Source organism: Bufo gargarizans, chromosome 7 (assembly GCF_014858855.1).
Source record: "Bufo gargarizans isolate SCDJY-AF-19 chromosome 7, ASM1485885v1, whole genome shotgun sequence".
Taxonomy (NCBI): Eukaryota; Metazoa; Chordata; class Amphibia; order Anura; family Bufonidae; genus Bufo; species Bufo gargarizans.
This window is the reverse complement of record NC_058086.1, coordinates 47,445,044-47,472,226: the sequence shown is the minus strand read 5'-3', so window position 1 is coordinate 47,472,226 and position 27,183 is coordinate 47,445,044. Positions and strand designations below refer to the sequence as shown.

Here is a 27,183-nt window from a genome sequence, read left to right as displayed (position 1 = left end):
CAAGTCAATAGGGTTGAGCTGTAGTACCGAGCACTGCCACTATATGATGCACGGCGCTGTCCTGGAGATCTGCCGGGAGCCCACCGCTCCGGTGAGCACAAAGACTGAAACTGCTGATTGGCAGGCGTCCGATTCCCAGATAGCAAGAATAACCCCTTTTAATCTGGCTGTGCACATTACATGTATGTAGGCAAAACCTTTTTTCGGTGGGCTTGGCTGACCATCTAATGTGTACGGAGACCTCCATACTCTCCTCTGATGGCAGATCGGCAGTTGGATTTCAGCATGTCTAATCCTTTAGTTCTTCCCTCCCCCACTCACAACACATGCACACTCGGCCAAGTGGGGCATGCATGTGTACAGTGGGAAAGAGCCGGCGGTTATCTCATACGTACGGCATGTTGTGGGCATGCGGTGCCCAGTGCGACTGTCCTAACGGTCAGCGTGCGCCCATAGGCTATAGCTCTGGCCGCAGACGACTGCATTCAGCAGCTCTGCTCTCTTCCTGCGCATTAGTTCAGTATAACACATTGTGGGGTCCACAGCTCGCGCTTTCATAGACTCCCCCAAAATTCGTAACGCTGCGTCTATGGGGAATGCTGGGATTAGCCGTGTCTCAAGGGTTAATGTGCACTGGAAATACTAGACGGAAGATGTCTCATCCGGGTCTGGAAAAACATTTAAAACCAGTCTGACTATAATAAGCTGTATGGACAATAGCCACTGTAACGGGTCAGCAGCTCTCCTGCGTACCCAGGACACCGGGGGAAAAGAGGTGGCGACTGCGAGTGATCGGTGCGACTCCCCACTGGGGGGATTCCCAGTCCTGCTGGCTACTTGCTTTTAGAAACAGCGCCACCGCTTTCCATAGGGTGCATCTGGCATTGCAATTCAGCTCCACTGAAGCGAATGGCACTGAGCTGCAATACCTCTCATGACCTGAGGACAGGAGTGGCGCTGAGCAAGACTGCATGCTAGGAGTTGTGGTTTCACGACAGCTGGATTGCAGCAGGTTGGTGACCCCCGCCTTATAGCTATTGCCTCCCCACTGTTGGCTGGGGGTCATTCTCTTATAATACATATTATTTGGTAGTAGTGATCACTGAGGGCCTGTATGAGGTGTCTCCCAGAGTTCTCAAAGACTGAACCAATAAAATGTTCCTTTAAGAAGTTGCTATAACTCCTGGAAAATGTCTACAAGGGACATGTTGACGTGAACACAGCTCGGTCCTTAAATGTAGCAGAGCTGAGCGCTGTACAGTCCAACACTGCCAAAGAATCAGAGGTTACATTGTAACCGCAGCCTGAGCCCCAGGGGCTAAGTCCAGGGAGATCCGGCCAATCACAGGTTCTGTACAAAGGACCAATCACCAACAATCTGACAAAAAGAAAAAGAAACTGCAGGTTTTCAGAGGAAGCTGAGAGTGAAACATTGTATCAATCTGCTGAAAGCACCCCCAGTGCAAGTAAGTGCTCCACCTACCCCCACAGGGCAGCTGATACCTACCTGACAAGCAGTTCCCTCAGGTATACCAATGATCTCAAAGGCTCTTTACAGGCAAATAGCCCTTTCTGTAATGAAGTTGTGGATGTGAATTCCCCACAATGCATCAGTCCAGTGCAGGCTCCAGATACCGCAGCCGAACGTCTGCCTAGAGCCCAGTGTGACTGATACCTCTGCAACCCCTAGAGCAGGCATGGCCAACCTGCGGCTCTCCAGCTGTTGTGAAACTACAACTCCCAGCATGCATACTTGCTCTGCTCTTCTAAGAACTCCCATAGAAGTGAATGCAGAATGCTGGGATTTGTAGTTTCAGCTGCAGTGCTGATCCCTGCTCTAGGGCAGGCATGGCCAACCTGAGGCTCTCCAGCTGTTGCAAAACTACAACTCTCAGCATGCCCTGCTGCAGGCTGATAGCTGTAGGCAGTCTGAGCATGCTGGGAGTTGTAGTTTTGCAACAGCTGGAGAGCCTCAGGTTGGCCATGCCTGCCCTAGAGCAGGGATCAGCACTGCAGCTGAAACTACAAATCCCAGCATGCTGCATTTACTTCTATGGGAGTTCTTAGAAGAGCAGAGCAAGTATGCAAGCTAGGACAGCTGGAGTGTCTGAGGTTGCCTTCCCCTGCCCTATACTGTAGCTATGCCTCTCAGCAGCATAATAAGGAATTGTTGCCTATGCAATTTTTATTATACATTATAATCAAATATGATCAAAAATCATCCTGGATAAGTTTAACCACATACAAGGAGTAGCTAAGTAGGTAAAGATGATGACTATGAGCTACTACTGCAAGCGACACACAACCACATTACTAGGAACATGAGTTTCCATTGCAATCAGCGACTACTTCCCAATACAGCACAATACTTATAAATGTATAAAACCTGCCTATAACAAAAACACATTCATACATTACTTATCCTGTCCTGAGTTACATCCTGAATTATACTCCAAAGCTGCACTCACTATTCTGCTGGTGCAGTCACTGTGTACATACATTACTTATCCTGTACTGATCCTGAGTTACATCCTGTATTATACTCCAGAGCTGCACTCACTATTCTGCTGGTGCAGTCACTGTGTACATACATTACTTATCCTGTACTGATCCTGAGTTACATCCTGTATTATACTCCAGAGCTGCACTCACTATTCTGCTGGTGCAGTCACTGTGTACATACATTACATTACTTATCCTGTACTGATCCTGAGTAACATCCTGTATTATACTCCAGAGCTGCACTCACTATTCTGCTGGTGCAGTCACTGTGTACATGCATTACATTACTTATCCTGTACTGATCCTGAGTTACACCCTGTATTATACTCCAGAGCTGCACTCACTATTCTGCTGGTGCAGTCACTGTGTACATGCATTACATTACTTATCCTGTACTGATCCTGAGTTACATCCTGTATTATACTCCAGAGCTGCACTCACTATTCTGCTGGTGCAGTCACTGTGTACATACATTACTTATCCTGTACTGATCCTGAGTTACATCCTGTATTATACTCCAGAGCAGCACTCACTATTCTGCTGGTGCAGTCACTGTGTACCTACATTACTGATCCTGAGTTACATCCTGTATTATACTTCAGAGCTGCACTCTGCACTCACTATTCTGCTTGTGCAGTCACTGTGTACATACATTACATTACTTATCCTGTACTGATCCTGAGTTACATCCTGTATTACACTCCAGAGCTGCACTCCCTTTTCTGCTGGTGGAGTCACTGTGTACATACATTACTTATCCTGTACTGATCCTGAGTTACATCCTGTATTATACTCCAGAGCTGCACTCACTATTCTGCTGGTAGAGTCAGTGTGTACATACATTACTTATCCTGTACTGATCCTGAGTTACATCCTGTATTATACTCCAGAGCTGCACTCACTATTCTGCTGGTGAAGTCACTGTGTACATACATTACTTATCCTGTACTGATCCTGAGTTACATCCTGTATTATACTTCAGAGCTGCACTCACTATTCTGCTGGTGGAGTCACTGTGTACATAGATTACTTATCCTGTATTGATTCTGAGTTACATCCTGTATTATACTCCAATGCGAACCCGTCCTTATTGTGAACCAAAACCAGTAGTGAAACATACGGAAACGGAATGCACACGAACCCATTGAAATGAATGGTTCTGCAAAAAAAAAAAAAAAAAAAAGGACACAGAAAGAAAATACTTTTGTGTACATGAGCCCTTATACTCGAGAGCTGCACTCACTATGGTACAGACATACAGCCATCAGTAGGAGCTGCTATAGTGATAGGCACCCAGCTTTTTATAAAAACGGATACAAAAATGTCTACTTTCACACTAGTGTTCTTCGCGGATCCGTCATAGATCTGCAAAAACACTTGTATTATGTCTTCTATAGCCTTGACAGATCCGTCATGAACACCACTGAAAGTCAATGGGAGATGGATCCGTTTTCTATTGTGTCGCACCACATTGCAGACAGAAAAACGCTGCTTCCACGATGGTAACGCAACCAAATGGAACGGAATGAATTTTGGTGCAGCCCGTTTCATTCAGTTCAGTTTTGTCCCCATTGACAATGAATGGGGACAAAACGGAAGTGTTTTCTTCCGCTGTTGAGACCCTATGACGGATCTCAATAGCGGAATTGAAAACGCAGATGTGAAAGTCGCCTTAGAAGGGACATCCTAAAATGTTATCAGTAATCACTGAATCTGCTGCGTGGGTTATGTACCCGCTCTTCTACAGTCCTGAATATCATGGCTGCCATGTTTTCATGTTTTATGCTCCTTTAATTATCCTAAGGTCTCATGCCCACGAGCGTATGCGCACAGTGCCCGTGCTGTGGACTGCGAATTGCTGTCCGCAATGCACAGGCACAACCGTGGGGCAACCGCATGCGGATCGTAGACCCATTCACTTGAATGGGTCCGCGATCCGTATCCCACGGTCCTCACCACAAAAAAGTAGTGCATGCACGGAATAGAACCCCACGGAAGAACTCCGTAGTGCTTCCGTTCCGTGGTTCAGTTCCGTTCCGCACAGTATCTCCGGAATTACGGACCCTCACGGCCACGGAGAGGCAATGGTAATGGGCATGAGCTCTAAGGCTCAATAGCCATTGTGAGACTACAAGTACCAACATGCCCTGCCAGCAACAGGTTGCATACGTTTATTTCAAGAGGCCGGGATTGTGTGCCCGTGGTCCTCCTCAATACTGCACTGTGCGCAGGTCTCGCCCGCTTTGTGTATTTGCCGTCGGCTGGAGGGCTGCCTGCTTAGACATGTGCATATCTAATATTGACTGAGGCCGCTTCTTAAAATGGCGCCGTCAATATTTAGTTTTCATTACCCTGATCGACTCTTTCAAGGGTTTCTTTGTACCTGAGAGGCAGGAAATGTCTGTTCTCAAGACTTTGGTGCTACGAGGTGTGATCTGGACCTCTAGGCCTCCTTGCGACCACAACCTCTGGTATAAGCACTACATCTCCCACAATGCACTGCAGCAGGACCCTTAGAGCGTGTCTTCCAGTCACATCCAGAGCTGCATTCACAATGGTGGTGCTGACAGACCCGCTGGTAAGCTGCAGATACTGTCATGTATTGTATTCTGGCCATGTACGGATTCTTCATCACCTGACAGCGTTATTACAGACTTCTTCATGTATAATGTCCCAGAAGCCTGTGCAGAACGTGCCGGTTCTGGAGCAGTAAAGCGCTCATTACTTATTCTGTGGCTCCTGACGGTAGGGCCATGCGGCTGCTGAGGCTCCTGTGGTGTCCTGCACATGAGAATGGACGGCGCCAAGAAGAATCGGAGTCCTAGTGATGTTCTGTCTGGTGACAGCTGCTAAACCTGAACAAGACACGATGGGTATAAATGAAGGGCTGCAAGTGACCGTCTAGTTATCTGTTCATGGAAAAGTCGACAAAAAGATAATATAGGCCGAGAGGCTGCAGGAAACTGACTGACCTGAACTTAGCGAGCATTTACTGTCCCCCATTGTCCTCCTATCATTCTACCCTTCCTTCCTCTCTTCCTTCATTTCTCTTTTCCTTTTGTTCTTCCTTCCTACCTTCATTTCCTTTCTTCCTCACTTCACTTTCTTCCTTCCACTTTTAATTTCCTTAACTCTTCCTCTTATTTCCTTCATTCTTTCCTTCCTTCTTCATGGCCTTCCTTCCTCCATCCATCCATCCATCCATCCCTTCCTTTCTTCACTTCCTTGTCTTCTTTCATTCCTTTCTTCCCTTCTCCTTTTTTTTTTCTTTCTCTTTCTTTCTTTCTTTCTTTCTTTTTCTTCCTTCCTTCCTTCCTCCTTCCCTTTCTTTCTTCCTTCCCCTCTCTCTTCCATCCCTTTCCTTCCTTCCTTCCCCTCTCTCTTCCACCCCTTTCCTTTCTTCCTTCCCCTCTCTCTTCCTTCCTTCCTTCCTTCCTTCCTCTCTCTCTCTTCCATCCCTTTCCTTCCTTTCTTCATTTCCGTCCTTCCTTTCCTTTCTTCATTTCCTTCCTTCCTTCCTCCCTACCTTCATTTCTTTTCTTCGTCACTTCATTTTCTTCCTTCCACATTTAATGTCCTTCATTCCTCCACTCATTTCCTTCTTTCTTTCCTTCCTCCCTCTCTTGCTTGCCTCACTTCCTTCCTTTGTCCCTTCATTTCCTTCCATCCATCATTTCCTTCCTTTCCTCCTTTATTCCTTCCTTGCTCCCTCCTTCCTTCTTCCCTCCCTTCCTTCCTCACTTTACAGAATTTACGAGCTCATGGCGGCGGCTCCGACATTTCAGTAACCAGCACAGCGACTTGACCTCACTTGACTGATCTCATCTCATCGATTGTCCCAGAAGAAGAGAAATAACAGATAATAATTTCCCATTTCCACTGCTGACATAATTGGAAGTAGTCACTCGGTGTCACCTGCAGATAATCTACTGCGCCCCGCCCCAGAGAGGTGGCCGAGGGTAAGGACAGACGGAGGAGCTGAGCCAACCCTTCCGATAGTGCAGTGATCCGCACGGACCGCTCTCCATGTGTCAGGCCGCACTTTGCATGCAGACCAGCTCTCGTTCCGCCGCCATTGTCCTTTAAACAACCTCTGCAGCCCAGAATGCACTTAACTTGCATGAAGACTGGAAGGGAGACATGATTAATATTCCCTTGTAGTTTATTTCAATGTTACATTTTACAAAGTTGCAGCCCCGGGAAGGCTGACAGCCCAATCTTAATTAAGATTCATTATACAGAGAGCCTCTCTAAATGGAGGTCAGCGAGGCTTGTTTTGGAGTCGGCGACTGGCCTGCTCTCCTCTGGCTTTCAATCAAACCCTAGACGAGAACATTTCCAAATTGATTTTACTTTATAAATTGCTTTCATTGCCCAGTATCTGAGGAAGAAGCAGATGTCCTACCAGCGCCAATTCTCAAAAGCATGCTCTGGGGCGAGGTGATGGATGCAGTTAAGAGCCCCCCATCCCCCACTGCTCGCCCTAATGCTGCGCGTACACATTTAATATGTCTGACCAATAATATTCTAATATATCTGGAGGATTAAGAAATGTCTGGAAGAATTCCCGCACAATCTTACTGGAGATTACTATATTAGTCGTCCATAATTCACTTGCCTGATCTGACCCCTATACCATAGATGTAGCAGACTGCGGGGCCCTTGGGGTGAGGAGCCCCTGCCCTGGTTGATGCTGTCTCTTGCTATATGGTGATAGTGGCTCTCCTTAAGGAGATCCAGCTGGTGTAAGGAGTCTTTACAGTAAAGTATGTAAATCAGCTCTCCGCTAGAAGGAAGAAATCTGACTCTCTAGTGCCACCTATAGGTAGTGGAAGTCATTGTCTGACCCACTGAACAATCTTGGAAGCTATGACACCCAGCTAGTACTAATGCCACCTATAGGTAGATCCCAAAGGCATCTCAGATCGTGTTGAGCGAACTTGTGTTTTAAGTTCTGCGTCCAAAGTTCGGGTTATCGAAGAATCCCATTATGGATTCCGCTACCACGGACCATAACGGAATTTGGAATCCATAATGGGATTCTTCGATAACCTGAACTTTGGACGCAGAACATATCGGAGAATCCCATTATGGATTCCGCTACCACGGACCATAACGGAATTTAGAATCCATAATGGGATTCTTCGATATGTTCTGCCAAACTTTGGACGCAGAACTTAAAACACAAGTTCGCTCAACACGATCTGAGATGCCTTTGGGATCTACCTATAGGTAGCATTAGTACTAGCTGGGTGTCATAGCTTCCAAGATTGTTCAGTGGGTCAGACAATGACTTCCACTACCTATAGGTGGCACTAGAGAGACCGTTGTCTTCCTTCTGGAGGAGAGCTAATTTGCATGCTATAGGGATTTTAACCATCGCAGCCCAAGGTTCATACAATTAGCCCTTCTGTCCTAAGGAGTAGGACCCAGTTCCAAATTACAGGGCCCATTTTGATTTTGGCTCTGGGACCCTCTGTCTTCTGTGTATGTAACAGCCCCCCATATATCACAGGTTGGGGGCTTTTGATTCGTACACCCATAGGTGACTATTGCAGCCACAGAGATACATTGAGGAGCACAACTGAAGCCAAGAAGCAGTGACATTGGGACGCTCTGAAGCTGCACCTGACTGCAACTTTGACATTGAAAGCAAGCTATACCGCAGTCATCCTCCAATAGAAATGAATGGAAACCAAGACATCAGCTCAACTCAGGATTGCAGGAAAGTTGCAATGTCACCGTTCCGCACTTGAGGTCACAATAACCTTGGCGAAGCTCATGCATTTTCAATAAAAGGAAACATAAAAATTCCCAGTAACTATAAATCATCCACAAAGATACTTTTTATCAAATCCATACACATCGGTCATCTTGGGTGCCTATTTCTGGCGACAGATACCAGATCATATATCACACAGGCAGAGAGGCAGAGAGGCATGGGACTGCCAGGAAGAGCTGACAGAGGGATGGGGAGGAGCCTCTGCGTGACCAGGTGACAGAAGAAGCCACCCCATGAGAGGTACTACGGATCCTGAATGGAAAATGGGTCAAGTTGTGTAACACCATAGAAGAGGCCATCACATTCCCAGGAGGAGAACTGACTACAAGGACACACAGTATAGATTCATGGTTCATTGCCTTTAGGATTTAAAGTGGGAAAAAATGATATTCTATAAAATGTTAATTGTTTTACATTCCACCATAAAAAACATTTTTGTGAATAACTTAAAAAAAAGTCTAGCTTACTCTTAAAGAAATACACATATGTTTGCTTACAGAGCCATGTCCTTCTTGCATCAGCCGCCATCTTCTTTTCTAGAGTAGTCACATTGTATTGAGTCGATTGTTTCCAAATAACTCCAGATTTTTTCCCACTCTGCCCCATTTTTAGCCAGATTCAAAATGCAGAAGGAAGAAACGAACGCGCCGTCGTACTACATTGGAGTGGATGTTGGAACGGCGAGCGTGCGTGCGGCTTTGGTGGACCAGTCTGGGAGGGTGATTGACCAGGCAGAAGAAGCTCTGACTATATGGGAACCTCGGCCTGACCACTACGAGCAGTCGTCCGATGACATCTGGAGAGCGTGCTGCGCTGTTACCAAGGTATCCTGGGCACCATCCTGCTGTAAAAGCAACAAAAATACAAAGAAAATATTGTAATGTTTTTGCAAAAATGACCCGTTCGTTATTGGTAGAAAAAACATTGATTACTGGTCACCAGTAAATTTCTCCACGGGAAACGAGGTCGCTGACCTCCTTCCAGCCATATTATTGGTCCAGGCTCTTTCTAATGGTCACAAGGAAATTTGGTGATTCTGCAATTTTGCAAAAATTCTAAATTTGCTGTATGAACCCATAGATACAGAAATTTGGGGTTTTCTTTTTAAAGTCATGTGTCAGGGTGTAGAAATATAAGTAGGAGGGAATCTAGCTACTTCCTCCCTCGCCAACCCCAGCAATGAACTTCCTAGTATTTCATGTTTTTCAAAAATCCCTCCTAACAAGGGAATGTGTCGCTTATATATATTCTACTATGTAAAACCAGATAGTTACCGTACACAAATACTTTTTCCTTATCTAATTTTATGTTCTCATTGTAGTTTTTTTTTGTATTCTATTTCTATTTTCTGTACATGATTATGGGGACTGCCATCTTGCTTGAGCGCTATTCAGAGGATACAGCAGCCAAATGGACCATAGGAACCGCTACTTTCCCATCTGTGGCAGGATGATCCGGCCACCAGTCCTGATAGAGAATGCCGGGAATCGGCTGGACACAAACCGCAGCAGTTTCTGTCCAGCCAATTTTCTGCATTTTTTGCCGGATCTCTGCCAGACCCTATTGTAGTTAAGGGGGCAAGTGGGCATTCCGGTTGCATCTGGCAGTGCCAAATCTGGAAAACTCTGGCAGGCTTTTCTCTGCTGGAACAGCCTGCCGAAATTGGTGCCACACATGTGACAGTAGCCTAAAGATAACTCGTTGACTTCTGTGGCATAGTGTTGTGGGCATGCTCTGTGACCTGTGCAGAGATCACTGTGCAGGGAAGGAGAGGAGGTGAGCTGTGACCATTGCAACCTGGATTGTAGAGATGATTCATTGACTTCTATGGGAGAGTGTTGTGGGCATGCTCGGTGCCCTGTGCAGAGTTCATTATACAGGGAAGGGGAGAATGGGAGCTGTGACCAAAGACCATAGGTACCGTATTCTGGAAATTACTCATTGACTTCTATTCTAGAGTGTTGTGGGCATGCTCTGTGACGTGTGCAGAGGTCATTATACAGGGAAGGGGAGAAGGTGAGCTGTGACCAAGGACCATAGGTACCTGTATTGTAGAGATGATTCATTGACTTCTATGGGAGAGTGTTGTGGGCATGCTCTGTGTCCTGTGCAGAGGTCATTATACAGGGAAGAGGAGCTGTGACCAAGGACCATAAGAACCTGTATTCTGGAAATTGACTTTTTTGGGAGATTGTGCAGGAATGAGGAGAAAGTAATTTGTGGTGGATCCTCTACTGCGTATATTTTATATATAGGTTTTATCTGTCACTGTAACCCTGTTTGTGATGATAATGAGACGACTGCTGAGCAGTCACCTCTGCAGACCAGGAAGTATTAGCCAATTTTAAGGCTCAGTATAAAAACTGTAGGATTTCAGGATTATAAAAAAATCGAATGCAATGCAAAAAATGTAAAACCTCCCCCCAAAATTTGTAAAAATATGTTCAATATAAAAAGTTGATGGGAGGAAGGCTCACTCACTTTAACTGACAGAGAGCTGATAGAGAAAGGGAAGGAGCTTACAGGTGACCGAGTGACAGAAACGGCAGCTCCAAGATAGTAAATATGGCCGACAACGGTCCCCGCCAGCTGCTTCTTGTCCTGGAAACTAAAGGCAGGAATCTGGATAAAAATAACAGCTGCCCCTTTGGGCTCCATAGGCATCAGCTCCATCTGCAACTCCTGGAGCTACACCCCTGGAAATAAGGCTTTGAATAGGGGCATCTATAATAGGGTCCACACTGACTTTTTGTTGGCCACAAATACACCCTGTAATTGGCCTTAATTCTGGCATTTTAGAATTTTTTGGCTTAAAGGGTCCTGTCAGGTTCTCTGTATCTGCCTTACGGTTTGACCTCTTCTCCCCTCTGACCCCATTAATGTCTAACTTCCCCTGAGAAACTGGGGGGAGGATCGCTTTGAACTTACAATGGAGGCCTGGGATAATATGGAGGACCTGTCACTGATGGGACTTAATATGATAATTGGCCTCATTAGGGTAATTGTTTTCTAGTAGACGCTCAGAATGACCTCGTTCATGAGAGAAATGTTTTCCTTGCTCGGTGATGGTCGCAGGAGTTCAGCTCTGCACATAGCGACACTTGCATTGCAATTTTTGGGTCCATGAGTCTGACTATGGCATTTTTGCCATAAACATCTTAATATGTGATTTTTATGGCATTTTACACAGAGACAGTGACATCAGACGGGGGCAGATACTTTCTTGTTTAAAAAGATGTCATGCAAAAAGACATGGCACAAAAAAGTAAGAAAGAAAACTCAAAAACTACCACCAAATAATTGCATGTATGTAAACAAAAAAAATTGTGTTTTTTCTGACTTTTTTGGGACTGAATGCTGCGTGTAGGAGACTGTACTCTCCTCCTCCCTTTTTTTTACTGCTATTTCTAGTTAAGTGTCAGTCTTCACTGCTGTTCTATCATTCTATTCATGAATCAAGAAGACAGGATGAACCTTGTAAGAAGTTCTTCCCAGATAGGATAGTGAAAAAAATATAAATAATTGCATCATGTGCAACGTCACATTCACAATTAAAAAAACATGGCTGCTCTTTTTCATATTTCTGGTATATAAGGCTGAGCTGCGATACCAGAAAGATCCTTTGGATAGGTGTGGCGCTGTTTTTGGAAGAGAGCAGTCATGCTTTTCCTGGCCAAGCCTTTTAATCACTTTGGTCTACCTGCGGCCCTCCAGCTGTTGCAAAACTACAACTCCCAGCATGCCCGAACAGCCTACAGCTATCAGCCTACAGCAGGGCATTTTGGGAGTTGTAGTTTCACAACAGCTGGAGGGCCGCAGGTTAAGCATGCCTGGTCTACAGTTTTGGGGTCTCTTGTTGTATTCTGTGTGCAGTGATTATCTTAGCCACTAGGGGGTCTGTAGCTATTGTCAGAGGTCACCTATGGCTGGTTTATATGAATCCAGTCCTTAGTATGCAATTTGCTGATGGATCAGAATGTCGGTGAATGACAAACCAGGTATTCATAAAAATATTAAATAATCTCTAGTCACAGTTATATTATAGGGAATTATGCTGTTTGCTGCTAGGATTACAATTAACCCTTTTTGGCTAGGAATACTAACAATATAGGTCTCTGTCCCTTTAAGGAAATCCAGCTGTTGAATTATTCATGGTGTCGGCAGTAGACGGGTCAGCTCTCTGCTCGCTGGATCGATCACTGATCAATGATTAATTAGATGTGCCAAGAGCCCTGGATAAAACATGTATACGGGGCACTGGGCCAAATCTGCATTATAGGTGCACGAACTGGGCAGGGCTGGAGACACAGGCGCCCCATGCATCTCTATGTCCCAACATATATGTAGATAGATAGACAAAGTATATGTCCTAATATATATCGAAGGCGTATGGCCACCTTTGTCCATCAGGAATGCGTTAGACAGACCAGAGCCTTCACCCTAAACTATAGATATGCAGCTAGGCTCAGTCCACTTACCTGGGTCTGTTTTCAGGTGGCATTCTGATATGAACAGCAATTGTTATCACACCCCAGACCTCTAAAGTAATTCAGACCCCAGATAGACCCCTAAACTCATTCAGACTCCAGACCAGACCTCTAAACTCACTCAGACTCCAGTTCAGACCTCTAAGCTGATTCAGAGTTCAAACCAGACCTATAAACTCATTCAGACCCCAGATCAGACCTCTAAAACCATTCAGACCCCAGATCTGACCTCTAAAACCATTCAGACTCCAGAGCAGACCTCTACAACCATTCAGACCCCAGAGCAGACCTCTAAACTCATTCAGACTCCATATCAGAGCTCTGAAATCGTTCAGACCCCAGATCAGACCTCTAAGCTCATTTAGACCCAAGACCAGACCTCTAAGCTCATTCATACCCCAGATCAGACCTCTAAACTCATTCAGACTCCAGACCAGAGCATTAAAATCATTCAGACCCCAGACCAGGCCTCTTAAATCAATCGTCCCTCAGATCAGACCTCTAAACTCATTCAGACTCCAGACCAGACCTCTAAGCTCCTTCAAACCCCAGACCAGACCAGACCTCTAAACTCATTGAGACCCCAAATCAGATCTCTAAACTTATTCATACCCCAGACCTATAAACTCATTCAGACCCCAGACCAGACCTATAAACTCATTCAGACCCCAGATCAGAGCTCTAAACTCAATCACCCTTCAGATCAGACCTCAAAACTCATTTAGACTCCAGATCAGAGCATTCAAATCATTCAGACCCCAGACCAGACCTCTAAACCCATTCAGACCCCAGATTCATTCAGACTCCAGAGCAGACCTCTAAGCTCATTGAGACCCAAGACCAGACCTATAAACTCCTTGAGACACCAGATTAGGCCCCTAAACATATTCAAACCCCAGACTAGACCTCAAAGATTAATCAGATCCCAGCCCTCTAAACTCATTCAGACCCCAGGTTAGACCCTTAAACTCACACCACAAACAAGACCCCCTGAAATTAATTCCTATGCCAAATAAGAACCGTAAACTCAGTCAATCCCAGACCAGACCCCTGAAATAAATTCAGATGCCAAGCCAGGCCTCAAAACTCATTCAGACCCCAAACTAGACGCCTAATCTTATTCAGACTCATACAGTTAATTACACAGACCCCAAGCTAGACTCCTAAAATTGAACAGACCTCAGACCAGACCCTTTCAATTAATTTACATCACAGACCAGACAGCAAAAAATGATATGTGCACTAACCGTTCTTCGGTCTTCTTCACTTTCAAGCTCCAGCACACAACTTTCTGGCCCGCTTTAGTCCCCGTGGTATCTCCTCTCCTAAATGCAGACCGGCCATCATAGATGCCCTTCCCTCCAGCACCTGTGAAGGCAGTTCTCCGGACAGCTGAGTTTATACTGAGTACCCCTGCCCTAGACCGTAGCCGTAATGCTGTTGTCTCTAGCTGTAGCAGAACTACAACTCTCAGCATGCTCAGCCCCTGAGACCTGCAGGCTACATGGTAGCCATTTACTATTAGATTTTTAACAAGGTTGAAAATATGTCGAGAAGTCAATTGTCATATTGTGGAAGAAGCAGCTAACTTCTCGTCCTCTTTAGATTTCAGCCTGGGACACACAGGACATGGAGTATATCACAGGTGCAGCGGATCCCGTGGACATCCTGACGCTAGGATGTAGTAACCGAGGCCATGTTCTTGTGCATGCATTGTATATTAGTCATGGTTTTTTGTTTTCCAGAAAGTCGCCCAGTCAGCAGGAGGCGGTCGGATCCGTGGCCTTGGCTTTGATGCCACCTGCTCTCTTGTGGTCCTGGATAAACAGCTCCAGCCTCTAGCAGTAAATGCAGAAGGTACAATGTAATAATGCAATACAATTCCTTTAGACCGCCACATGGTCCGGACATCCCCCATATGTACTTCTGAAACAATCCCGACACTAACTCAAATCCAACATTAGGTGGAATTTTTGTGGCTTAGACATTAACATGGAAATAGCGCCACTCCTGTTGATGGCTGTGTCTGGTATTGCAGCTCGGTTTTAGGGTCCATTCACACGTCTGCTAAATGGGTCCGCAATTTTGCGGAACGGGTTTAGACCCATTCATTTTCAATGCGGCCGGAATGTGCTGTCCGCATCCGCATTTGCGGATCCGCACACTTCCGCTCCGCAAAAAAATAGAACATGTCCTATTCTTGTCTGCAATTGCGGACAAGAAAAGGCATTTTCTATCAGAGTGACGGCGATGTGCGGTCTGCAAAATGCAGAAAGCACATTGCTGGTGTCCGTGTTCTGCGGATCCGCAAAATACATATATAGCCGTGTGAATGGACCCTTATTTGGTCTTCTGTCTTAAATAATAGTAAAACCAATAGCAGCTATAGAAACATACCCCCGGCTTTAGCTATAAGGGGTGCAGGGGTACAGTTCAAGCTGAGGGTTTGCTACACTTGTATCCAGTCTAGGCAATCCTCTATGGAATTCGGAATGATACATTGTAACAGACTTAGGCTCCATTCACACTTCCGCAAAATGGGTCCGCATCCTTTCCGCAATTTTGCGGAAAGGGTGCGGACCCATTCATTCTCTATGGGGACGGAATGTGCTGTCCGCATCCACATTTGCGGATCCGCACTTCCGCATCCGTGCTTCCGTTTCCGCAAAAAAAAAGAACATGTCCTATTCTTGTCTGCAATTGCGGACAAGAACAGGCATATTCTATTATGTCGGCAATGTGCGGTCCGCAAAATGCGGAAAGCACATTGCCACTTTCCGTGTTTTGCGGATCCGTGTCTCCGTGTATCCGCAAAACACATTGCGGACGTGTGAATACAGCCTAAGGCCTCTTTCACACTACCGTTTTTTTTTTTCCGTTTTGCGGTCCGTTTTTTGCGTTCCGTATACGGTCCGTATACGGAACCATTCATTTCAATGGTTCCGCAAAAAAAACGGAATGTGTTCCGTATGCATTCCGTTTCCGTATTTCCGTTTTTCCGTTCCGTTGAAAAGATAGAACATGTCCTATATTTGGCCGCAAATCACAGTCCGTGGCTCCATTCAAGTCAATGGGTCCGCAAAAAAAACGGAACACATACGGAAATGCATCCGTATGTCTTCCGTATCCGTTCCGTTTTTTGCGGAACCATCAATTGAAAATGTTATGCCCAGCCCAATTTTTTCTATGTAATTACTGTATACTGTATATGCCATACGGAAAAACGGAACGGAACAACGGAACGGAAACGGAACCACAACGGAAGCAAAAAACGGAACAACGGATCCGTGAAAAACGGACCGAAAGGCCTCATGCACACGACCCAGTTTAATCGCTGGGGCTCCGATCGGTAACCATGGCAACCAGGAAGCTACTGCATCCCTGGTTGCTATGGTTACTTAGCAATAGTACAATTGTAGAAGATTCATACTTACCTGCTTGCTGCTGCGATGTCTGTGACCGGCCGGGAGCTCCACCTACTGGTAAGTGAAAGGTCTGTGCGGCGCATTGCTAAAGAACTGTCACTTACCAGTAGGAGGAGCTCCCGGCCGGTCACATACATCGCAGCAGCAAGCAGGTAAGTATGAATCTTCTACTGTTGTACTATTGCTAAGTAACCATGGCAACCAGGGCTGCAGTAGCTTCCTGGTTGCCATGGTTACCGATCGGAGCCCCAGCGATTAAACTGGGACTCCGATCGGAACTCCGCTGCCACCAATGATGGGGGGGGGGGAATGGGAGGCCGCACACTGCCACCAATGGTTGTTACTACTATAGAGAGAGGGGGGCCGATGGTGGGCGCACACTGTGCCACCAACGATTTTTAACTATAGAGGGAGGAAGGGGGGGGGGCGATGGTGGGCGCACACTGTGCCACCAACGATTTATTACAATAGAGGGAGGGAGGGGGGTGCGATGGTGGGCGCACACTGTGCCACCAACGATATTCAAACTGGGGAGGGGGGGGTCTGCCCCCTGCTGCCTGGCAGCCCTGATCTCTTACAGGGGAATATGATAGTACAATTAACCCCTTTAGGTGCCGCACCTGAAGGGGTTAATTGTGCTATCATAACCCCCTGTAAGAGATCGGGTGGTGCCAGGCAGCAGGGGGCAGTCTTGTACAAAGTTTGCAGTGTATTCTAACTAGAAGCGTCCCCATCACCATGGGAACGCTTCTGTGTTAGAATATACTGTCGGAAATGAGTTTTCACGAAGTGAAAACTTAGATCAGAAAAAGCTTTTATGCAGACGGATCTTCGGATCCGTCTGTATGAAAGCAACCTACGGCCACGGATCACGGACATGGATGCCAATCTTGTGTGCATCCGTGTTCTTTTACGGCCCCATTGACTTGAATGGGGCCGCGATCCGTTAGCCGTGAAAAAAATAGGACAGGTTATATTTTTTTCACGGCCTAGAAACACGGGTCACGGGCGCGGTGTAAAAACGGTGCACAAGCCGAGTTTTCAACGGACCCATTGAAAGTCAATGGAGCCGCAGAAAAACACGTCTAACGGCACAACGGCCACGGGTGCACACAACGGTCGTGTGCATGAGGCCAAAAACACTGAATTCAACATACTGTAGTGTGAAAGAGGCCTTAAGGACAGGAGAGTTATTTGTGCTGCTGATCATCTAGACTTGATACGACTGTTACAAACCCTTAGATGTGGCGGTTTTAGATCTGTGCAGGTTTTCAGCATGGATGTAAACAAGAATGTTCTCATTTTCTTACAGCAAGCAGAGATGTTGAAAACAGTGAGAAATTGAAACACAAAGTGGGTCATTAAGACCGGCGTCTAAAATAAACCCTATTGCTGGTGGTGGATCCATTGACGTTATGAAGAGGCGCCGACCTCTACATAACTTCAGCACATCCAGCGCCGCTTTAGACAGCTTCTTTATCGTCTTACTTTTAGACCATTGACAAAATAACTTTTGTACCGCAATTTGCGCCAAAAATACTCCTAATTTAAAGTTTCAGACCTGGTTAATGAAGGGTGTCCTTCTACTCTCCTGACGTGTCTTAGTGACGACTTTCTAAGCATCTGTTCTTACGGCTCTATGCTGTGCTATTGCTCTGTTATTCCTAGCATTAATTATTCCTGTATTATTCCTGCAAGAAGTTTATGAATAAAGGTCCATCTGGGTGTTACCAGGGGGCTTTGTGTCCTTGCACACTGACAGCACAAATTACATCCCCTACAAGTAACACCAAGATGGACCATTATTCATAAACTTCTTGCAGGAATAATAGAGGAATGACACAAGATAGTCATAAGAAAGTATTCTCCAGAAATGTTGTTACATAGAGAATGCAAGGAGGTGCTAAAATTGACATATCAGGAAAGGTGATAGGTCCTCTTTAAGTTGCATTCACATGTTGCCTTAAATATTGCAGCTTTTGCCACAATCTCCAAGAAATTACAGCAAAATGCTGCATCTTTGTGGTAATCACTGCAGGGAATGCATTTTGACTGCAGCATGTGAAGGCAATGCATCCTTGTACCCTGGTTAATCTGTATTTACTCATATCCAGAATATCCCTTTCTTGCTGGAGTCTTCTAATAAGCGGTAATATCGTATGACTTGGAGATATGTACTTGTCAGGTTTCTGTGGGTGCAATTATTAGTCATTATTGTTAGTGGTAAGATGATATCCTACCCCCAGCCTCTGGCCCCTGTCGAGACTGTCTGCATTTTGTACCGGGTGCACTTATTTTGATATGCACAGAGGTGCTGAAACATCTTGAAGAATGAGGTGTTACATCAGGTCTATCTAAATACATTGAACATCTCCATCCATCACAGTGATAAATGGACGTCTCGTCACTACTGTGCAGCGAGTGGGGGTCACTGGGACTACCAGGGGCCTCCAGCTGCCAGCAAATCTGTATTTGCAGGATCACGATGCGCTGACACATGGGGGTTATAATACTGAACATGGGGTGCGGTTAGCATCTCTCAGGTGTAGCATGCACGTCTTTGATTCCATTCTGCTCCATCTGCTGGAATTTCTCTGCATTCACAATGACTTTACACTCACAGTTCACCCCAGGACAACTGACGTTTAAAGGCTAGCTCAACCATTTTTTATTGCTGTAATGCTTAAAAAAAAAAAAAGATTAAAAAAAGCAATTCTACCGTCTACAGCTGCTATACAGATCTATGCATCGCTATGGTAACAGACAACAAACAAACCCTGTGTAGTCGGAGGCTGCAGTCAAATTTTCCCCAGTCTGTTCCCTACAGCTGGTAATGTGGTAAACCTCTGCAGATGGAAGGGAATATGACTGCAGGGCTGACTACACTGGGATTTGTTTGTTGTCTGTTACCACGGAGATGCCTAGGTCTGCACAGCAGCTGTAGGCAAAACAGTAGCAGATATTAAATGAAAACTACCGGTATTTGCAACATTGTTTCATTCTTTTCAGATAAAGTTAAATTGCAAACATGGGCATAGCCTTTAAAATTCTGTAGAGTGGCGTGCAGTTGCCTGGGCATAACTTGCTCACTCTCACCTGCATTTACTGCCGTCACCTCAGGTGGGTGAGGCAACTCCAGTGATTTCTAAGGCACCCTTTAAGGAGGCATTCCAACAAGTAATATTGTTGTTATATTCATAGGACATAACACAATATATGAGTTAGAATTGACCCAACAAGAAAAATGCTGTCCTTTCACTCCCCACACACTTCTATGTAGTGCATGGCAGAAGGAGGAATCGGTCACTCAACAGGCGCCATAGCATGACACAGGGACAAGAACACCAAAGGGACGGTCCCTGTAACTAATGGGGTTGCGTCATCCTACTATCCAAAAATGATTCAATGCACACAGATCTGTACATTGTAAGTCATATTCTCCTTTTCTATAGTCTGCCTCTTAACTCTTTGCTTGTGCAAGTGTCAGTCTTCACTGTACGTTTGGTATTCTATTCATTAGTTTACTACATCGTTCTTTTTTTTGGCTTCACCAACTCAAACTTCTTATTTCCTAAGGTGCCCACCACAGGAATGTGATAATGTGGATGGATCACCGGGCAGGAAGTCAAGTAGAGCGGATTAATAGAACCAAGCATGGCGTACTGCGCTACGTTGGCGGCATAATGTCTGTTGAGATGCAACCACCCAAGCTCCTCTGGCTGAAGGAAGTAAGTTTCTTAGTGCAGCTTGTTTCCTAAAGCAGAGCTCCCGCAACACTAATCCTGAAGAGCATATCTGTTTCTGGGAAAGTTGATTCCAAGAAAGCTGGGTCATAACCTCTGCAGAAATTGTCATGATGAACATATTGCTTGTCACTTAATTTTCCCAGAAAAATCTGAGATGGAGATGGGATGAATTTGTAACAATCTGACAGATGAGGATGACCACAACTTATATTTACTAAGGATTGTTTGTGGAAAGGGGACACCCTTGACTAGATTTGGGCTAAGTGTAAGATGGGGAACATTAATTTCTTGCAAGAAGACTATATTATAGGTAGCAGACTTGCACTGATTTCTAGTTTCTATTAGCAAGTCTTCAGAGGTGTGTTTATGGAGAGGGAGGAGCATTCTCATTGCTCCACCCCTGAGGAACTGATCTAGGCTAAGAAACATTGAAGGGGTTTTCTAAAAATATGTATTGATGTCTTATTGGTAAACTTGAGCTTTCATACCTGACCCTGTGCCTGGAAAAACATGGAAGTGACTATGACCTTGTCATTCTGCAAATTGTTGTCCAAGAAGTTGTAACCCCACTCAGGCCAGTTAAAAGAGTCTAGTCCCCCGAGGAAATGTACTCAAAACCTATTATTAAATTTACCATCAAAGCAGAAGATTATTTTTTGACCCACATCTTTTTTCCTGTGCTGTACTTCGTATATTCCATTGTTGTGGGTCTCATTCAGTTAACCGAAACTTTTTTTCCATCCGGACTTTTCTTGTATTTCTCTGTTTTTGGCTCATCCTTTTACGTTTGATCTCCTCAACTGTCACCATAATGAATGCCAAATGTGAAATAAGTAGCATTGGCTTCTAGCAGAGAACATTACCTCCTTATAAACACAGTGAAATGCGCGGCAATAAGGCGCAGACGGGGGAAGGGTCGAGAGGAATAACAACCTCAAGACTCACTTGACAGTCTCACGTTAATGGGATATAATTAACATTGCTTGGAGAAGGGACATTTTCTTGAAAGGTGGATATCAATTGTTTAAGTCCATTTGCTCTCTCCATTACTGAGGCGGAATAAATCAGCTCCTCGCAGCCTTCTGCCTGAGAGCAGTGAAGATTTATGGCTCGAAACGCGTCGTGAATAGGACTCAGATTATGTGCTGCCGCCTATGAATATCCTTCTTATGTATATTTGCAGTTTCTTTGCGCAACAACTTTCCCTTGGACACATTTTTGGCTACAGGTTGTCCACGTGGGAATGACTTCCAGCAGCGTGGACGACCCATGGTGATTTATAGGCGTTTGCTTTTTACAAATCTGACAATAGTAAAAACTCTACTCCAATATTAGACCTGGTCATGACTTCTGAGGCCCATTCCTACACCTCAGATGAAAAGGGAAGGTCCTTGGGGGACTTGGAAGTGCTATGTTGGGAAGTTGAGATAGACTCTGCTATAGTGTGAACCCTGGTCATGAGCTTCATCATATATATTTTGTAATCTTTAAGAAATATTATTACGGAAAAATGCTATATAAAATAGTGTGTAGGGGAGATTCCGGGGCCCTTATTGTACAGGGGCCACTGCTCCGTTACTGATATGAACTTTTTAAGGCATGTTCTATGAACCCTGATACTGACAAGGACTTGACATTGATACACTGTATCATATTTACTGTGTATAACATTGCATATAATCTGTTTCCTTTTCACTTTGTTTTGGGTTATAAATCTCAATGTTTTTAGCCTTTTTGACCTTACTGTACGGAAATCTGGGGCCATACAAAAAAATGAAGGCAAGACTTCCAAATAGGAACCCTTTGTGTTGACTTGGGGGTCATCTCTTAAAGTTGCTGAATAGTGTCTTCCAGCTACCTAAAGGGTAGTGTCTTCCAGAAACAACGCCACACCTGTGCACAGGTTGTGTGTGGTATTTCAACCTGTCCATTTCACGTCACTTGAGCTGAGCCTAGCGTCCACGAAGAGGTGTGGTGCTGTTTTCGTTCATTATTTTCTAATATTCAGTTATAAGGGCCAGGGGCCAGTCCACCCTCATCATGTGTAAGAGAGAACATTATAATACATTATAATAAATAGAGAGAATTGCTCATGGATAGGGAAGGAAGGATCATAATTCGAATTGGGCTGGGACCAACCACAGCTTGGGCTTAATCCTCTTAATGGTCCATATAGCAGCAGCAATGCATACACTTACTATGGGGCACGTGACCTCCTAGAACTGACACCTGAGAAATATTTCACTTTTATGATCTTGTAATTCAGATCCATTTTTGGGAGACATACAATACGTTTTGTGGCGAAATAAAATCTGCTTTTTGAAAAGCTGAAGTTAAACCTCATCTGCTGCGCTCTAGCTCCCCCACAGCTGATAGCGCAGCCTGGCAGGGGAACACAGAGACCCAGGAATGAATACCTCGGCTGCGGCCGATTATCTATGGGACTCTGTAAAGTCCATTATCATCCTCGCCCCCGTGAAGTGAGGGAACGTATCCCGGCTCCTGCAGCAACATATGGAGACAAAGAAGCACAGGCTGATAATGTCCAATTATCTCACACTCCTGTGCATGACATGACTGCCGGACACTCACTCCATCATCTCCGAGAGGACATGACAGCTGCCAGGCCTTCCTCTGCAGCAAATTAATGATGATGATACAGAACAGATTAATGAACCTCTGCTAATTGCTGATTCCCCAGCTGCATGAATCCAAATACTGGTCACATGACTCCTCTATATCTGTCTGTGTTACTTAAAGTGTTACTGTGTTACCTTATAATATAGCGTTATAGTAGTTAGTGCTCCATTTTTCTGATACAGACCTCCAAATCCTCTGCATAGAGATAGTTACATGATAAAATACTGACTTCCTGCAGCCACCACTAGGGGGAGTACAGTAGCTTAGTGCATACTGTGCTGTTATTGTGTTTAAAGCATAAACAGTATACAGTAAGCTCACCCCCCCCCCCTCTAGTGGTGGCTGTATATATCTGTATGCAGTAATCTCCTGAGCTCCCTCTAGTAGTTACTGTATATATCTGTATGCAGTAATCTCCTCAGCTCCCTCTAGTGGTTGCTGTATATATTTTCATGCAATAGTCTCCTGCGTGCCCTCTAGTGGTAGATGCCTATTCCTACTCTCCAGTGGTGGCTGTAGATATATATCTGTATGCAGTAATCTCCCGAGCTCCCCCTAGTGGTGTCTGTATATATCTGTATGCAGTAATCTCCTGAGCTCCCTCTAGTGGTGGCTGTATATATCTGTATGCAGTAATCTCCTACACTCCCTCTAGTGGTGGCTGTATATATCTGTATGCAGTAATCTCCTGAGCTCCCCCTAGTGGTGGCTGTATATATCTGTATGCAGTAATCTCCTGAGCTCCCTCTAGTGGTTGCTGTATATATTTTCATGCAATAGTCTCCTGCGTGCCCTCTAGTGGTAGATGCCTATTCCTACTCTCCAGTGGTGGCTGTAGATATATATCTGTATGCAGTAATCTCCTGAGCTCCCTCTAGTGGTGGCTGTATATATCTGTATGCAGTAATCTCCTGAGCTCCCCCTAGTGGTGGCTGTATATATCTGTATGTAGTAATCTCCTGAGCTCCCCCTAGTGGTGGCTGTATATATCTGTATGCAGTAATCTCCTGAGCTCCCTCTAGTGATGGCTGTATATATCTGTATGTAGTAATCTCCTGAGCTCCCCCTAGTGGTGGCTGTATATATCTGTATGCAGTAATCTCCTGAGCTTCCTCTAGTGGTGGCTGTATATATCTGTATGCAGTAATCTCCTGAGCTCCCTCTAGTGGTGGCTGTATATATCTGTATGTAGTAATCTCCTGAGCTCCCCCTAGTGGTGGCTGTATATATCTGTATGCAGTAATCTCCTGAGCTCCCTCTAGTGATTGCTGCAGCCGGACAAAATTTTATGATTTAAGTCTTTGTCTATACAGGGAGTTTGGAGCTCTGTACCAGAGAAAAAATATATATATTTAGAAATAACTCAGCACAAAATATTTGAGCTATTAAGATAAAAAAAAAGAAAAAAAAAGCTAAATGCTATAAAGTGCTGCTGCGTGTATAAGAAAGTAAATAAAATAAATGGTGGCGGCTCACTAAGGGCATTTTCACCCACAATCTGTATGATCATGAACTGTACCTTATCTCTTATATGGTAAACATATATATATATATATATATATATATATATATATATATAATGATTTTACTATATTTTTCATTGTGAGAATCCCTCCTATTATAACTCCGGGTGGAATAAAGATTACAGTGGGAGGAGCTTTCTCTTGTGCTCCACATCGCCCTCTGCTGCATGAATCATTATGTACAAATTACAGTGAGGAGTGGGGGAAGGTAAGTGACAACTGCTCTGACCTGATTTCTTATTTATTTTTTTTTTATTGCAAGAATTTAGGTCAGGAATGCTGGGATAAGGCCGGACACTTCTTTGATCTGCCAGATTTTTTATCCTGGAAAGCAACCGGGTCCCTCACCAGGTACGCTTGCATTGCTTGCTTTGTTACACTAATGGCAGAGGCAGGGTATTTTTAGGAGCCCCGGCTAGCACTTGGGCACTTACCCCACCAGCCTCTGTTTTCCTGACCAGCCAGTATGCCAAAATGAGAAAGGTGCTTCAGCAGACCCCTGTCAGGGGGCACAAACTTTACAGGCAATTATTTTTATTTTTTTCATTTTGCCTTGAACGACCCTTAAAACATGGCACAGGAGAGAGGAACCGTAACCCAGACGGGACGCGGTGCTGATATCCTTAATAAAGTGGCTTTTGTTTCAAGATTTTTCTTCCTGATGAGGAAATTCAATCCCAAAAATTCACAGCCGTAAACCTTAAGTCCTAAATTTTGAAACCGAACTCTCTCTGATCCAAAACGACCCACGATAATCATCATCATCTATCATCCTATTCATCTCCCTAAAACTCTCACCAAATGTATTCTCCCCAAGCCAAGAGATTAGTATGGGGGATCCAGAGGCGGGGGATGGGTGGGGGGGGGATCATTATAGCAGATGTTCGGAGGTAATAAGCCTCCTACCTCTCCCTTCTCCGTCCTCCCCTGGAGTTGCCTTAATCAAATTATGGGGATTTTGACCGAACGTAAAACTCGCCGCCCCTATTTTTTTCTGCAGATTTCCACCGTTGTATTCATTTTTGGTTAATCTTTCCGTGCGCTGTAATTTTTCCATCGTCGTCGCAGGTTAAACTATTAGATTTCATTTATCCTGGAGGCCAAAAACAGCAATCCCTTCAGCAGGGAGAAATAATCTGTAAAAGATGGAGGAGGTAAAAAAAAAATTTCAATGAAATTGAAATTGTAATTAGATTTTTACAAGTTCTGTGACATAAAAAGTTCTGGGTGGAAACCAAAAACTATGGGATTTGGACCGCAGATCCGCAGGTTACCACAGAAGCAAGTTAGACAATAGCATTTCAGAAAAATTCCAATAATCCGGAATTTGAGCTAAACTATCACAGTCTCGCTGTCTGGCTGAGACTGGCCTCTGCAGACATCCAATCTCGGAAATCCAAAAAGTCTGAAAGTTGAGGTTCTAGACCTGAATTTACAAGCTGGCACTCAGGGGCGGATTGGCCATAGACATTACAGGGAAATTTCCCAGGGGGGCAGGGGCGTCTGAACCCTCCTCACGGCAGATCAGTGGAAGTTTTTGGGGATGTATTTTGTGCAGCTAGCGGCAGTATTTTGTGATGGACTGTGGTATTTGGCTCTGTTGGGGCGGTATAATGTGCTGCTGGCCCCGCCAGCCATCAATTTGAACCCAACTACAAAACGGGGCCACTTTTAGTATTTTTTCCAGGGCCACTTTAAGTTCCCAGTCCGCCCCTGCTGGCATATGCCTTTCATACAGTTTTACTCCTCTTCACCACTGCTCCCTTTTTCTAGACCGGTGTCTAAATCACCAATTTTGGTAAAAACCATATACTCTTTTCTGGCCTAATTTGTGCTCAACTTTTATAAACGACTCACTCAGCTCTGCTACATCCATATGTACATTCCGTCTATCCCGGCGGTTATAAGACAGTTCAGAATCGCTTTACGTTGTTGTGTCTGACACCAGTGATATTTTCTTCATCTGCGCTCTGATTTTACCGGATCCTTGAGGCGTCCCGGTCGGATCAGCGGCGAGGTATTTGCTGCCTTCCCATGTGTCTCTTTATATCTGGAACTTCAAAAGTTGTGCTAAGTCTGTCTTATTAACAACAATGGTTTAAGAGCCCGACTGTAAGGTAATCTCACACTACAGCCGGGGTCCTGACAGTCTCATTATTAACATACTGTCTGAGCCGCTGCTCAGCTCATGTTACAGGATTCCAGGTCTCGACATTTCATGTATTACTCTATCCCGGGCATTGGATATGCTGCAATTACTCTGCTATAATATGTGCGCCTACATGCTTGGGGTGAGAGCTGCTCATAAACATTACACTTCCATAGTCTACAGGCTTTGGAAGCTGCCAGGTAATCTGATTCTTACTCTCAAGATAAGCGGTGCCAGAGGTTCCTGCAGCTGCTTATTTCAAATAATATAGCATTTAAAGAGGTGCCGACACCTCACCTGACATCTATGCTTTAGTAACTACTTACATTATTCCCCATGTAATAACCATTCTGGAGCATCTATTCTTAGAACTCTGTGTTAAATCATTCCTCTATTATTCCTACTAGAAGTTATGAATGAATGGTTAGCTGTTTGCAGTAAAGGTCCAGATGGGTGTTACCAATTGGGTGTGTCCCTGCACAGTCTGCCACTATCCAATCAGTGTTGCCAGTGCCAGACTGTGCTAGGACCCCCCCCCCCCCCCCATTGGTGACACCCATCTGGACCTTAATTGCAAACGGCTAGTAATTCATACATAACTTCTAGAAGGCATAATAAAGGAACAGCACAACATAAAGTCATCTCCATTAAAGAGGTCATCTTTAATGGAATTGTCCAGGGTGATGTCTAGTGTCCCCTTAAAGGCGTTCTCCGGTCTTCCGCAAACAAATCTAAACCATTTTATGAACAAAAGATGGTAACTTTCCATTATACATTGTGCTTCAATTCTTCACCATTATCAATAATACATCTGCTTGCTCTCTGTGAATGGAAACCTACATATTTATATAAAGGGGCAGAGGACTATTATTCTCATGGGTCTAAAATTGTTACAATTGTATCCAGTCCAGACAAACTTCTTAAAGACG

The 27,183-nt window shown here is 44.8% G+C and overlaps 1 protein-coding gene across 2 annotated transcripts in view; it reads left to right on the top strand.

Moving 5' to 3' along the window:
* The first annotated feature begins 1,376 nt into the window (after positions 1-1,376).
* The window catches only part of FGGY (FGGY carbohydrate kinase domain containing), a 162,240-nt gene continuing 136,433 nt past the window's right edge, over positions 1,377-27,183 (top strand). The window contains exons 1-5 of one of the 2 annotated variants that reach the window (XM_044301317.1): positions 1,377-1,466; positions 8,897-9,108; positions 14,517-14,628; positions 19,773-19,924; positions 24,368-24,456. In XM_044301317.1, the coding sequence (XP_044157252.1) occupies positions 8,908-9,108; positions 14,517-14,628; positions 19,773-19,924; positions 24,368-24,456 (554 nt within the window). In that variant the 5' untranslated portion in view covers positions 1,377-1,466; positions 8,897-8,907. Of the gene's footprint in view, positions 1,528-8,896; positions 9,109-14,516; positions 14,629-19,772; positions 19,925-24,367; positions 24,457-27,183 lie in introns of both variants that reach the window. The other variant, XM_044301316.1, reaches the window with a different exon arrangement.